The 15223-nt window shown below is 34.7% G+C and overlaps 1 protein-coding gene across 6 annotated transcripts in view; it reads left to right on the top strand.

Annotated features, from left to right (window-relative positions):
* Positions 1-15223, top strand: part of SETDB2 (SET domain bifurcated histone lysine methyltransferase 2) — an 87535-nt gene that overhangs the window by 6241 nt on the left and 66071 nt on the right. For 5 of the 6 annotated variants that reach the window (XM_027064798.2, XM_015069694.3, XM_053215119.1 and 2 more), the window contains 4 exons: positions 1335-1698; positions 8101-8226; positions 9189-9254; positions 12540-12636. In XM_027064798.2, coding sequence (XP_026920599.1) covers positions 1683-1698; positions 8101-8226; positions 9189-9254; positions 12540-12636 — 305 coding nt within the window. In that variant the 5' untranslated portion in view covers positions 1335-1682. The remainder of the gene's footprint in view (positions 1-1334; positions 1699-8100; positions 8227-9188; positions 9255-12539; positions 12637-15223) is intronic. The other variant, XM_053215125.1, reaches the window with a different exon arrangement.

The raw sequence follows: 15223 nt of genomic DNA, 5'->3' as shown, positions 1-15223 counted from the left end.
TTTTCCTCTTGACGATAAGCCCATCTTTCGGTGGGCTTGTTAAGTCTCTTTTTGATGGTGTAGCTTTCCTTGGGTATTTGATGACTCTGAGTTGTGTATTCATCTTCTCTGAGAGGATTTGCTGTGTTATGATGGTGGTTGGCATTATCTCTTCAGCTTCCCATCTGTTTCTTTTCCCTAGGGAGGTCTCACAGACTTGGTCCATAGAAAATTGCCTTTTTGTCTTTAGCATGACTATATTTTTTAACTTTAAAAAATCTGACATTTGGGTTTGGTGTGGGAGTGGGAGCAGAATTTATCATATGTTGATTAATATCTTGAGACTGAGAATTATTGATTACTTTTTGACCTATTAGTTCCATCTCTAAGTGTATTCTTGAGGAAATAATCAGAGATATGCATAAAGTATATTCCAGCATTTATCATATTGAAAAAATGGAAATAATCTAAATCCCCAATATAGAGGTTTATTTACGGTACTAATTAATAATTTATTAAAATTTAATTACTAAAAGTTTTGAATGTACTATAATATGTGGTTTATTGACCAAAGTACATTATACAGCCACTTAAAAGTCATATTATAGAAAAATATTAACGAGGGGGAAAAGTGCAAGATATGTTACCAGTAGAAGATTATTAAGAAATTGTATACACTAAAATCCAAAATTTATTTTTAAAGTATATATACTGAAAGAATAATAATAATTGCTAGTGTTTATTGAGTCCTTTGTATGTGCCAGGCACCATTCTAAGTAACTCTTATCCTCACAACATGACTTTGAGGTAGTTAGTGCTATTATCCCCATTTTAAAAGTTTTTATAAAGTATTTATTAAAAATTTAAAAAGTTAAAAAAGTAAATGGGGCACCTGGGTGGCTCAGTTGGTTAAGTGTCCGACTTTGGCTCCAGTCACAATCTCATGGTTTATGAGTTCAAGCCCTGTGTCGGGCTCTGTGCTGACAGCTCAGAGCCTGGAGCCTGCTTCGGATTCTGTGTCTCCTCCTGTCTCTGCCCCTCCCATGCTTATGCTCTGTCTCTCTGTCTCTCAATAATAAATAAACATAAAAAAAAATAAAATAAAATAAAAATTAAGTAAAAAAATGGGGATAGTTTATGTTAATTGACAGTATTTTAAATATGGGTGATACTTAATTTCTCTGTAATTTCATAATTTTGATAATTTACACATTTTTCCAGTTAATATGTATTCTTGTTTCTATAATAGTTTATGCTATTTTAAAAGAGAGAGACATTGTTATAACAGTCTTTTTTTGCTTATATATATTTTATTCCTTACAAATATATACCAATCTTTGTTGTTTTCTTTACAGAATGTTTCATGCATCCATGGACCAAAAGATGGAGTTGGTTTTTGTTTTTAAAAAGATATTGTCAATGATCTGATATGACTATAAATACTTGCTTGATGAAATTGCATGGACTTGTCATCAGGTTGGACTAGCGGTCATTTTTCAAAGTTTCTTCAACCACAGTTACATTTGAAAATTCAAGTATCCAAGAACATTGGGCTTAGAATGCCATAATGATGTGTTTTCTCTGAGAACTACAAATTTCATAGATACCACAGTTGGATTCCAGTTATATTCTCCTATCAAAGTGATTTCAGTCCATTGATAAAGTTAATTTTGAAGACTTTTGTTTATAAACAACACCAAAAGATGGGAGAAAAAAATGGTAGGTTTGGAAAACCATTGTTAAACGTTATGTTTAAAAGTATGTAGACTACTTAATTTAGCCAAATTGTGGAATTTTCAAGGTTTTTCACTGCAAGTGACGGTTCTACATTTGAAGGAATTTAGGACTTATTCTCATGTAGCCAACATTTTGATAGTCGATAATTAATTGTGTATCTGTAAAGCTAAGTCAGTTCTTTAATGTACTTTTGTAAAATTATTCTTTACTTTTTAGAACACTTTTAGATTTACTTTTTAAAGAAAAATTGAGAGGATAGTACAGAAAGTTCCCATATCTTCTACATCCACTTTTACTGATGATTAACATCTTATTTTTGTCTGGTACATTTGTTACAATTAATGAACCATTATTATTAACTGAGGTCCATAGTTTATTCATATTTCCTTAGTTCTTCCCTGATGTCTTTTTCTGTTCCAGTATCCCACATGTATTTACTTGTCATATCTCCATAGGGTCCTCTTGGATATAACAGTTGCTCAGACTTGTTTTTTATTTTGTAGTATTTTGCATCTAAGTATTTTGTAGGATACCCCTCTACTGGAATTATTGTTTTATTTATTTTTCTCATGATTAGACTGGGGTTACGAGTTTTGGGAAGAAGACCATAATGGTAAAGTGCCATTTTTACCACATTATGCCAAGAGTACATGATATCAACATGCTTTCTCTCTCATTGATACTGAGCTTGATCACCTGGCTGACATAGTGTTATGTCAGACATAGTGTTATGTTTCTCCACTGTAAATTACTTTTTTCTCTCCCTTTCCTTCCCTGCTGTACTTTTGATAGGAAATCCCCATATATAGTTCATATTCAGGAATGGGGATTATGCTCCCCATCTTTGAGAATGGAATATCTACATTAATTATTTGGAATTCTTCTCCAAGGGAGATTTAGCTCCTTTCTCCCATTTATGTATTTATTCAGTCATTTATTTATATCAGTATAGAGTCACAGGTACTTCTGCATTCAGTCTATTGTGATATGTTGCTTTGGTTGAAATGTATAAAGAAAATGAAGCTTCACGCAGACAAAAAGTTGAAAAAAGGAAGAGTATTAGTAGCCTTTCAGCTAATTGTGGACTTTTTTTTTGGATACAACTATAAAACTCAACAAGTAGTTACTCCTTCCAGGTCAGTTGTAGTGTGAAATTTGAAGACCTATCTGTGAGTTTTTTAACACTCTGTTACAGAAAATCTATTGCACATTGAATAGGTGTTTTATGATTTTATAATATGCATTGGCCACTTGGAAAATATTGGTTCAATGAATCATGCAGATTTTCCAGATATTGACACGTTTCATCATACAATATTAAAAAATCACATTTGTTAATATTGCTACCCATTTCCTTGAAAAGTGACTAATTATTGAGAAGCTATCAGGCTTACCAGAGCACATGTGAAGTTTACAAATTTCCAATTTTAACTTGGTAGTGTGAATTTTATCATTAGCAACAAATGCTGTCAATATTGAACTTCAGGTGGTAGGCTCACTTTGGTTTTTTTTTTTTTTTTCAAGAAAATGTGTGTTAAACACCCAAGTCTAAAAATACTATAATTTTTATTAGTACTTTTAAGTAAAAATAGTTTTCCATGAAAAAAATTAGCTGGTTTGGCCTGTAATTCAAACAGTCTCACTAGTGCTTTTGCTTGAGACAGCCATTGTACTGTGGTAACCATTTATATTGCTTTATTAAGGGTATTCTTAAGTGAAATTGATGGTGAAAAATATACTGGTACTATACTAGAAAATTTACTGGTAGCTTGGTGCCATCCCCTTGATTCATGCTAAGACATACTGACTTTTACTCACCAATGCTTTTGTACCATCAGTTAAAGTCATTCTAGAAAAAAAAGAGAGCAAATAATGTCTTTTTTTTATTCATTAAATTTTTAACATTTATTCATTTTTGATAGAGACAGAGTGGGAGCAGGGGAGGGGCAGAGAGAGAGGGAGACACAGAATCCAAAGCAGGCTCTGGGCTTTGAGCTGTCAACACAGAGCCTAACATGGGGCTTGAACCCACAGACCATGAGATCATGACCTGAGCTGAAGGCAGATGCTCAACTGGCTGGGCCACGCAGGCGCCCCAACTCCTTAAATCCTTTAAAACTCCATTGAAAAGCATTGTAGAATATATAAGTAAATATTCTATATCAATAAATAGATATAATAAGATTAACTGTAAGATTCAATGGAATAATGCCAACGTTATAAAAATTCACATACGTATTCAACACAACTTGAAAATAAAGCTCCATGGGTGCTCGGGTGGCTCAGTTAAGTGTCATCTTTTGGTTTCGGCTCAGGTCATGATCTCAGGGTTCATGAGGTACAGCCCCACTTCAAGCTCATGCCGATGGCACAAAGCATGCTTGGGATTCTCTCTCTCCCTCTCTCTCTCTCTCTGCCCTTCACATGCTTGCACCCTTCTTTCTCTCAAAACAAATAAACTTAAAAAAAAAAAGGAAAGAAAAGAAAAGAAAACGCCAGTATGGGGAACTCTAAACTGACTCTAAAATTTAAGCCATGAAGTGTCTGAAAAAGAATGGGTAAGTGTATGCACTTCATCTACAAGATACTTAAAAATCTCTAAATTAAAAAGTGTACTTGCAGAGGTGCCTGGGTAGCTCAATCGGTTAAGCGGCCGACCAAGAGCAAATAATGTCTTAGTATTACTATTAAAATAATTTGACCTAGCATATTCTCTGAAAGGATTTGGGGACCCCAAGGGCTCATAGATCACACTTTGCTAATCACAGACTCAAAGACATCATAGAGATCCTCTAGACCAATGCCTTGAAGCACCTCCAGGGGTGTGTGTGTGTGTGTAGGGATGGATATATATATGTGTGTGTGTGTGTGTGTATATATCCTAATATCGGTGTACTTCGTTAATACTCCAAAAACAGGTGTCTAGCAAATAACTCATCTAGCTGTGATTCTTGAGTATTGCCTTTTTACATAGACAGTGTATGTCAAGGGAGATTGAGAGACACAATATAATGTAACTATATAATTTGTCTTTCTTCTTTCCAAAGCAACTATACTTCCCACTTAGTGATTATGTCCCTGCAATAGTCATATCTAGCTAAGGGAGCAAGTTAGGACAAACAGTAGAATAATGAGATGGTATTCTTCATTTCTACAGGCAAGTAGCAATATTAGTATACTGATTTGATTTTCAATTCAAGGATTTATTCCTTGTAAGTGTTTTCTAGTGCAATAGACTGAAATATTTACAGTATTAGATTATAATCTCAAACATACATGCAGTACAAAGAAAAGGAGCAAGAAACCAAAATTATTTACATTGTGGTAAACATCTAGATGGCATACAGTTGAAATGAAATGACTCAATTATTTCTCCATGTGATATTCATTTAGCCTCTTCAAAAAAGTTATTAACTGGATCTGTTAATCTCATTTTTCAGATAAATCAGTTACCTTTTTTTTTCTTAATATTACTGTGGTTAAAAATTCCCATACTGAGAAGACAAAAATGATCAAGAGGGAAGACATGAGGAATAAGAACCATTTAAATGAGAATTAAAACTAGCCATATGAAATAATGATACCATAAAGAACAATATCAAAAACCCAGAATAAATAAATATGAATTTCTAAATTACTTTTGCTTATTATACAAGCAGACAGTTTCAGTATTTTCTGATTGGCTATGTTTTCTTAAATTCTATTTCCAGTGTCCATTAATCCATTCTAAAACTAATAATTTACCCTGTTCACTTTTCAGATAATTTAAGTATTTCCTATCAGAATAACTTGGTATCATGAATTGACATTTTGAACACAGTTTTAAATGATAGTCACTGGAAAACAAATTCAGATGAATCCTAATTGTGGTCTTTTCAACATCACTAAGCAGTGATGCTGCTGGCTTTCTCAGGCCAGGTGAGAGTTGTAGATGATTCCAGAAGATTATAATGCTACTAGAAGCTATTTCTAAGTATCTTTCAAAATCCTTTCCGTCTAGATGTCCACCTCAGATAAAGATAAATCCCTAGTATGGAGTATTAACTCATTCATGAAAAGAAACATAGTAACAACCAATTAAGTGCTTTCATGAATAGTCTAAAAGCAGTGATTTTTGTTGATGATCTCTCAGTGAAAAAATGATTTTAAGGATTCTGGGAAGGTCCTTCACAAGATACTTTTCCCTCTTAGCTAAATGATATCTAAAGTTCGACAAGTAGAGATTAATTTCTTGTGCTTAAGACTATGTCCCCTGTTAAATTACAGTAATTTCTCGATAAAGGCCACATGCTTATCTGCACATCAACTCCGCGAGCTAGATGCTATCACTATTCCCATTTTATAGATGTGGTCACACAGCTTAATGACTGCTAGTGCTGGGATTCAAACACAAATGCATCTGAACTCCAAAGCCCAGATTGTTAATCACCACTTCTGTTCTTCCACTGACTCCTGATATGCTATTCTCCTGGGTTTTCCTTCCACCTGTTGGCTCCTTCTTGATCTCCCTGATTCTTTTTTCTTATACTTATGCCTTATATATAGAAAATCCTCTTCTCGGGGCGCCTGGGTGGCTCAGTCAGTTAAGCGTCTGACTTCAGCTCAGGTCATGATCTCACGGTTTGTGGGTTTGAGCCCCATGTCAGGCTCTGTGCTGACAACTCAGAGCCTGCAGCCAGCTTCGGATTCCGTGTCTCCCTCTCTGTCTGCCCCTCCCCCACTCATGTTCTGTCTCTCTGTCTCTCTGGAATATAAGTAAACATTTAAAAAAAAAAACCCTCTTCTCATTGTATACATTGTCCTTAATTACATCTACTCAAGCATTTGTGTACCATTTACTCCAGAATTCGTATAACTGGACCAGATCTTACTCTGGAGCCTGTATACCCAGTGTACTTGACCTACTTAAATTTCTCACTTGTCTTCTGTCTTTATTCCCTATCTCAACGAATACTATTACTGTGCATATGGTTGCCCAAGTCAAAAACAGAAATCACTCTTGACTCCTCCCTCTTTCCCCTGCCACCTGAGTGACCTTTTAAGAAACTAATCACATATAAGATGCTTAAACCTTTTGAGTGGCTCCCATAGGCTTTTGTATAAAACTCAAGTGAAAGGTTCTCCATGGCATGGCTTCTCCTGCCTCTAATACCTCTTTCTTCATCCTTTGTGTCCTCTCACATTGCATTTGTTTAAAATCTTGTCTCAGCTGTCCTATGGGGAGTTAAAAGTAAGCTTGGTCTTGGAGGCATCAGGCCAAAGTGTCAACAGGGAAACAACACTCCTTCTGAGACTGCGATGGTGGCAACATCCCTAATTAGCCAGAGATCCCCTTTGGGTAAGGTGACTTTGCCAGGGAGATTTGGGAGTATGAGGCCTAAGCCTTTATGACTATTCTCACCCCACTGCTGAACCTAAGAGATGTAGGTTTAATTTTTATTAAGGAAAATATATTTTTTGTAAGCTTACTAGGCTCTCTGTTTATTAATCCTCCTAATGGCTTCTCAAGTGACCTTTCTAAAGTGCAATAATCATGTCTCTCTGTTCTTTAAGGCCCTGTTAATTTTGAACATTTTATATGTTTTTACATTTTACATTTTAACAAATAAATTTTAACATTTTAGGTATTTTTGTTACTTTTAAACGTGGTGTGGGTGTGAGATTTGGCTTTTGCCAGTTTAATTGTATTTCTCATATTTCTGTGTTCAGCTTTCAAAGAATTATTTCCTCTAGGAAATTTTTTTTTTATGTAAACTCTACCCCCAACATGCAGCTTGAACTCACAACCCCATGATCAAGAGTTGCATGCTCTACCAACTGAGCCAGCCAGGCACCTCTCTCTAGGAATTTATGACTAAGGTGTTCATTTGCTGGGGATATGAAATATTGGCTCATCTATATAGCTATCTATAAAAGTATAAGCATTATTTTGGCTTCATATAATTATTTAAAAATTATAAAAGACATTTAAAAACGTTATTGTTAGACATTTAGTTACTTCACCAATTCTTGAGATGTTTCATTCTAAAACCATTTCTGTACTCAGTGGAGGTTATATCTCTGAAACTTTTAAAATGCTTATACGTACATCTACCACCAGCCTAGAATGAAGCCATTCCTTCTGTTTTCCAGGGACACCAGAAATAGTACCATTAAAGTTTTCAACATATTTTTATGTTAGCAGAAATGAGTAAGATATTTAGGTCATATTCTTTGCTATTCTTTATAAAGAAACAGTGATAAAAATCTTTTTCCTCAAGGAAAAAAATAGACCAATTAAATCTTGACATTATTTAGAAACCACGTGGATTCTCTATAACATATGCCTTGGGGAAATTACAGTCTATTTTAATTGAGCTCTTAAGCTATTCACTTTTATTATAGGTGATGCAAAAACTTTCTGGATGGAGCTGGAAGATGATGGAAAAGTGGACTCCATCTTTGAACAAGTGCAAAATGTGTTACAATCACTGAAACAAAAGATTAAAGATGGGTCTGCCACAAATAAAGGTATGAAGCACAAAAAACTTTTAATACATTTAATGTTAAATGTTACCCACTGGCAGTATAATACAGTGCTGTTTCCACTATGTTTCTTTTGTTATCTAAGAGCCTATCAGTTCTGTTTGCTTTGTGTGTGTTTGTACTCTGCTTCGACAAAAACACGCTTTTGCCATATGCCATAGACATTTTGTAAAAGTGGGTGAAAATGATTACTTTGAATGTTAGCTACTGAGTTTATCTCTTTTTCTGTCAGGCTCCCTTGTTTTCCCCACATTTTATCTTTGCTTTCTCTTTATATCTCTTTTTGAGGGGTGATGGGTATTGCAAAAGTAATATCTGCTCATTGTACAACGTTTAGTACCAGTAGAAAAATATAAGAAAAATTATCCACCACCCCATTACTCAGAGACACCTAATGTTTTTTAAGAATGCGAAAGTACATGTAACGATATTTTGCCTGCTTTAATCAGAACTTGCCTTCTATTTCAGCAGTCAGTTCCGTCAGCCAAGTTTGTATTTTTTCTGTTTCTTTGTTTTCAACCCTGGTTGGTCGTAGAACAGAAGACTTTTAGGTAGAAATTTACTTCTTTCCTTCAGGACATAAGATATTCAAGCAAATTTTCATTTGGACTCTTCTTAATACTTTGTGGATGTTTTTATGACATTAATCTTTTGTTTGCTTGTCCAAACAGTAGCGCTGTTTTTCATTTTAATGTTCCTTCTCATTCCTTCATGAGTCAGATATATCTAGTTTTGAATCCAGTTCTAACAACTCCTAGCTGAATGACCTGGAATAAATAGTTTAACTCCTAAGCTTCAATTTCTGTTTCTAATGCAGGTAATCATAATCTCTCAGAGGAGTTAATGAAGATTAAGATAAAGTACATAAATTATTTAGCACAGTAGCTGGCACAATGAAAATGATGCTGCTGCTGCTGGTTTTCATGCATTTTTCCTTTCCTTAACAGAATACATCCAAGCAATGATTCTAGTGAATGAAGCAACCATAAGTAACAATTCAACATTGATAAAGGGTATGTGCATTAATAATCCCAATTTTGAGTATTCTGTTATTTTCTTGACTTGATGCAGGCTTAATTGAGTTCAGATTATGTGAGATTACCTAAAGATAATTTAATATAAAATGTAAGACCTGTACTGGTAAATTATATAAATCAGTGTCCCTATTAAATAAAAAGTCCTACCCATCTAGCGATAGGAAATGCACACTCTTCTAAGCGTCTTAGGAAATGAACAAATGTGTCTCTTCTTCAAAAAATTCTAAGACCCCAGACTACTGTAAACCCACCTTGTGTGAAAAACAATACTAGAAAGGTATATTCTGGCATAGATAAGTTAGTGTAAAATTTTTTTATTTCTAGATTATTAGACCATTAGTCTTGCAGACTCTAAACAAATTAGGTTTCGGAGGAATTGATCAAAGATACTGTACCAGAACTAGGAAAATAAAATTAAAAAGTTGTTTTATCAGAATCACTCTCCTATAAATCTTAGTCTATCTCAAATTTCCTAAAATATTGAGAAGGTACTTTACTGGATTTTAATGCTGCTAAATATTCTTAACAAATTATAATAATTTTAACTTACATAATTTGGGGTCTTAAGGTTTTAAATCTCTGAAAATATAGCCTAGCATCATGAGTCTATTTTAAAGAAACCTTTTTCTTATTCAAAAGTATTCTCAATTTCAGTAGCTAATGTATAGTTTTAGAAAAGTAGTTTCTTTTTTTTTTTTTTTTATGTTTATGTGTTTTTGAGACAGAGAGAGACAGAGCATGAACGGGGGAGGGTCAGAGAGAGAGGGAGACACAGAATCTGAAGCAGGCTCCAAGCTGTCAGCACAGAGCCCAACGTGAGGCTCAAACCCACGAACCGCGAGATCATGACCTGAGCTGAAGTCGGACGCTTAACCGACTGAGCCACCCAGGCGCCCCAAGAGTAGTTTCTTTAAGAAAACAACCTTACTCAGTATCTTTCAGTAGCACTTGGAATCAACATACTTGAGAGATCACACTAGTTTTGCAAGAAGAGGCTTTTAAATGCAGGAGGTGGAAAGAGGAACTAATTCTAAAACAATTTATTTCTCGCTAACAAAGTAAATTGGGTTTTGGTTTTTTTGTGATTATTTTATCAATAGAAATATTGAATATTACAATTGTATTTTTATATAGTTCCTCTGAAATGTAATGAATTTATCAAAAGTATATATTTGCCAGTGGTATAGAGCAATATTTGTAAGTAGGGAATTGGGGAGTTATGTAATTGACATTGTTGGCAAAACAAAGATTAAAAACTTTCTAGTAATAAAGTTTCATGTTAGTATTTACTTTTTAAAAAACGTTGAAACGGGGAAAGACAAAAGGACTTCATGTTAAGGTCAAAACAAGGTATCCCATATCCAACTTGAGTCCTAAACCACTGATTACCTTTATTTTCTTTGTGTCTAACTGTAAATATGTGCTATGTCCCCAAACAAAGGATTGGATACTGTTTTCTTGACAGGAGTTATTATTTCCCCTTTCCTCCCTTATCTGATGATTAATTTTAAAATCTCCACGTTTGGGGGCTCCTGGGTGGCTTAGTCGGTTAAACATCTGATTTTGGCTCAGGTCATGATCTCATGGTGCTTGAGTTCAAGCCTCGCATCAGGTTCTCTGCTGTTAACACAGAGCCCACTTCAGATTCTCTGTCCCCATCTCTCTCTGCCCCTCCTTGCTGGTTTGTTCTCTCTCTCTCTCTCTCTCTCTCTCTCTCTCTCAAATAAAATCTCCATGTTTCAGTAAGTTTTATTTTTAATTATGTTTATATACATTTATTCTATTCATATTTGTTAGTATGGATTTTTATGATTTATGCAAAGAAATTAGTTGGGAAAAATCAGAAATGCTTAATTTGTAAAACTTAATTTTAATCAGGTATTATAGCTCTTTTCAACTATCAGATTTTAAACCTTTCTTTATCTTGATAATTAAAGAGGGATAATTGTTTTCCAGATAGCCAAGTAGTGGCCTCATGTTATAACTTAAACTATTCTTTTATTTACTTAAAGTTTTTTCCTTTTTTTTTTTTTTAATGTTTGTTTATTTTGAGAGAGAGTGTGAGCAAGGAAGAGGCAGAGGGAGAGTGAGAGAGGGAGAATCCCAAGGAGGCTCCCTGCTGCCAGCACAAAGCCCTATGAGGAACTTGAGCCTATGAACTGTGAATTCATGACCTGAGCTGAAACCAAGAGTTGGACACTTTACCAACTGAGTCACCCAGGTGCCCCAAACTTTTTCTTCTTAATAAGATTGATCTGCAGTAAAAGACCAATGTAAGTTAATAACCTGAAGCAAGATGAGAATCCCTTTTTTTCTTAAAGGTCCTCAATGCATAGGAAAAAACATGTTTAAAAAATATCTTTAAACCAAACATAGAATATTCTACATAACCATTTTTCAAAATAAGAACAGGGAATCCGTAACTTTTTTCACACAGCTTACTTCTATTATTGTAGTCATGTTAGAGAGTAAAAATAGATGAAGTAGAAAAAACACAAGATAGAGGATGAAATTAAATGCAGGAGCACCTGGGTGGCTCAGTTGGTTAAGCATCTGGCTTAAGCTCAGGTCCTGATCTTGCAGTTCATGGGCTCAAGCCCTGTGTTGGGCTCTGTGCTGACAGCTCTGAGCCTGAAACCTGCATCGGATTCTGTCTGTCTGTCTCTCTCTCTCTCTCTCTCTCTGCCCCTCCCCCACTCACACTCTGTCTCAAAAATGAGTAAATGTTAAAAAAAATTTTTTTTAAATAAAAAGAAATTAAGTGAAGAAAGATATAGGAAAGACTAAGTAATATGAAAAGACAAGTGGAAGTACAAAAAGAGGTACCCAAATACCCCACCCTCCAAAAATATAGATAGCAGTGGGAACAATGAGAAAGCAAAAGATAACATAAATTTTCCATTTTGTGACCTTTTGTAGTACGAGCTATGTTATTTATCTATAAAATACAGGCAGAAATAAGGATACTTGATGTTTACCTTAAAGGTTGATTAAAATTCAAATAAAGTTCAGGGCAAACTAGATTTTCTCCAGTAGAAGTATCTTCTACCCTAAGTCTTTTACTTGATCATATCTTATTTTGTCAATATTTTTGAAAATATTCACACCTGATATTTTAATTTAATCTTGATATTTTCATATGTTTTGCAGATTTAAGGGCGCCATATATCTCTAATCAATAAAGATATTATTTAGATATTAGAGTAAATGATTCTTAACTTGATATACTTAATACTCGTGTTTGTTATTTTTTTCATGTAGATCATACATCGGTGAACCAGAATGAACAGGAAAACAAATCAGGTTCATTGCCTTCTACGTCATATGAAGACTCCTTTCCAGAAGACTGTACATTTCTGTATGTATATAGGTTAAATTTTTTTTATGTTGTCAATGCTTTCATTTCCAGAAAGAGAATTATTCTTTCTAATCATTTGACATAAGAATAGATAAAATATATAAAAAAATTTTTCCCATCAACTTGAAAAGTCATAAATTTTAGTATTTTAAGTAGGATAAAGGTTCATGAGTCTCTTAACAGGGTATTTACTTGTTAACATCCCTAGGTAATCAAGTCTTTGAATAAAATTTAGCTTAAGATGTCTTTGTGTATAGGGGCACGTGGGGGCTCAGTTGGTTGAGCATCTGACTCGAATCATCTCAGCTCACGTCTTGATCTCAGGATCAAGAGTTCAAGCCCCGTGTTGGACCCGAAGCCTACTTTAAAAAAAAAAAAAAAAAAGATGTCTTTGTGTATGTTATTAATATACTAAAAGCTACCAAGTTGGCAATTTTTTTAACTAAAAAATTATTTTTCCTGGAGTATTTTTTTTTTTAAGGATTTTATTTTTAAGTAATCTCTACTCCCAATGTGGGGCTTAAACTCAGCCCTGAGATCAAAAGTCACATGCACTACTGCCTGAACCAGCAGTCCTAGATTATTTCTTTTAAAGTGGAGGGTAACAGTATTTTTTTTTTAAGTTTATTTATTTTGAGAAAGAGAGGGATACATGAACCATGAAATCATGACCTGAGTTGAAATCAAGAGTCAGATGCTCAACCACCTGAGCCACCCAGGTGCCCCAAACAGTATTTCTTTCAGTACCAGTTCAGCTTTTCAAATACTTAAATGGCTCTAAATTACTTAGGAGAATAGGCTAAATTTTTCTGAGTGTTTCTTTCTCCTTTTACCATTTCAGTAAAGATTCCTTAGCATAAAGTAGAATCGTATGAAAGGAAATCTGACATTGTGACACATAATCTTTATTTTTAGGAGGTAACACCTATACTAAAACCTTTAAGAAGTAGTTTAAAGGAAGTTCCTGAAAGTATTTTGTGCTACACCAGGGAACAATTTCAAAAACAAAAGTGTCTTTATAAAGAAAGTTCTTAAGTTAATTGCCTTATTTTGTTTGTCTTTTCAGCTACATATTAAATTGACAAAAAAAAAAAAATTGTCAGTGTAGAATTTTTTTTTTTATGCTTATTTATTTTGAGAGGGAAAGACAGCATGAGCAGGGGAGGGGCAGAGAGGGAGGGAGTGAGGTAGAGAGAATTCCAAACAGGCTGCGATGCCAGCACGGAACCTGGTGCAGAGTTCGCTCTCACAAACCATGAGATCGTGACTTGAGTCAACATCACAAGTTGGACACTTAACCGGCTGAGCCACCCAGGCTCCCCTAGAATTCTTTTTGTTGTTTTTTTAGGGTTTATGAGTGTTACAGATTGACTATTTTGCATATGATTTGCATTTGCAAATAGTAGAGATGTCATTACAGTTTGATACTTATTTTATTTTATTTTTTTAATTTTTTAATGTTTATTTATTTTTGACAGAGACAGAGATAGAATGTGAGTGAGTTAGGGGCAGAGAGAGAGCGAGACACAGGATCCAAAGCAGGTTCCAAGCTCCGAGCTGTCAGCACAGAGCCTGATGCGGGGCTCGAAGTCATGAGCTGTGAGATCATGACCCGAGCTAAAGTCGGATGCTCAATGACTGAGCCACCCAGGCGCCCCGTTTGATACTTATTTTAAAATACTCTCAGAGGGGGTGCCTGGGTGGCTCGGTCGGTTAAGCGTCCGACTTCAGCTTAGGTCACGATCTCGCGGTCTGTGAGTTCGAGCCCTGCGTCGGGCTCTGGGCTGATGGCTCAGAGCCTGGAGCCTGCTTCCGATTCTGTGTCCCTCTCTCTCTGCCCTTCCCCCGTTCATGCCCTGTCTCTCTCTGTCTCAAAAATAAATAAACGTTAAAAAAAATTAAAAAAAAAAAAATACTCTCAGAGAAAGCCAGAAATTCTGGTCTTCTGATCTACAAAATTTCATTACCTTGTAAAAACAAGTTCAATCACTTTAAATCACTAAAATACAAGGTTCTTTTTCATATAAATTACCACCAAAACTCTCTCATTTTCTATTTATTTCATTAAAATTTTTATTTCAAACATAAATGCAAGAGTTGGTTTATTCTTTTATTTATTTATTTTGTTTAAGTTTATTTATTTAGAGAGCAAGAGCAAGTGCAAGTGGGGGCAGGGGCAGGGAGAGAGAGAGAGAGAGGGAGAATCCTAAGCAGGCTCGTCTAGGTCAGTGCAAAGCCCATTGAGAGGCTCTAATTCACAAAACTGAGATCATGACCTGAGCCAAAATCAAGAGTCAACCTATAGGAAAAAAAAAAAAAACACATTGGTAGAAGAATTAACAATTGCATCAAGAGACCAAATAAGCATAGAAAAAAAATAACATTTTTATGTATTTGTAAGAATGTGGGGTATTGTTAAGTCAGTAAGTCAGAAGTCATCCAGTAAAAGAAAGACTTGTTATTCAGTAAATGACTCTGGAACAATTGGATATTATTTAGAAAATTTAAGTTAGATCTTCATGGCACATCAGAATAAATTCCAGATGAAACTGGACTCCCAATTCATGGAAAAATTAATTAATTAAAA

Source organism: Acinonyx jubatus, chromosome A1 (assembly GCF_027475565.1).
Source record: "Acinonyx jubatus isolate Ajub_Pintada_27869175 chromosome A1, VMU_Ajub_asm_v1.0, whole genome shotgun sequence".
Classification (NCBI taxonomy): Eukaryota; Metazoa; Chordata; class Mammalia; order Carnivora; family Felidae; genus Acinonyx; species Acinonyx jubatus.
The sequence above is the reverse complement of the archived record's forward strand: the minus strand, read 5'-3'. Positions and strand labels throughout refer to the sequence as shown.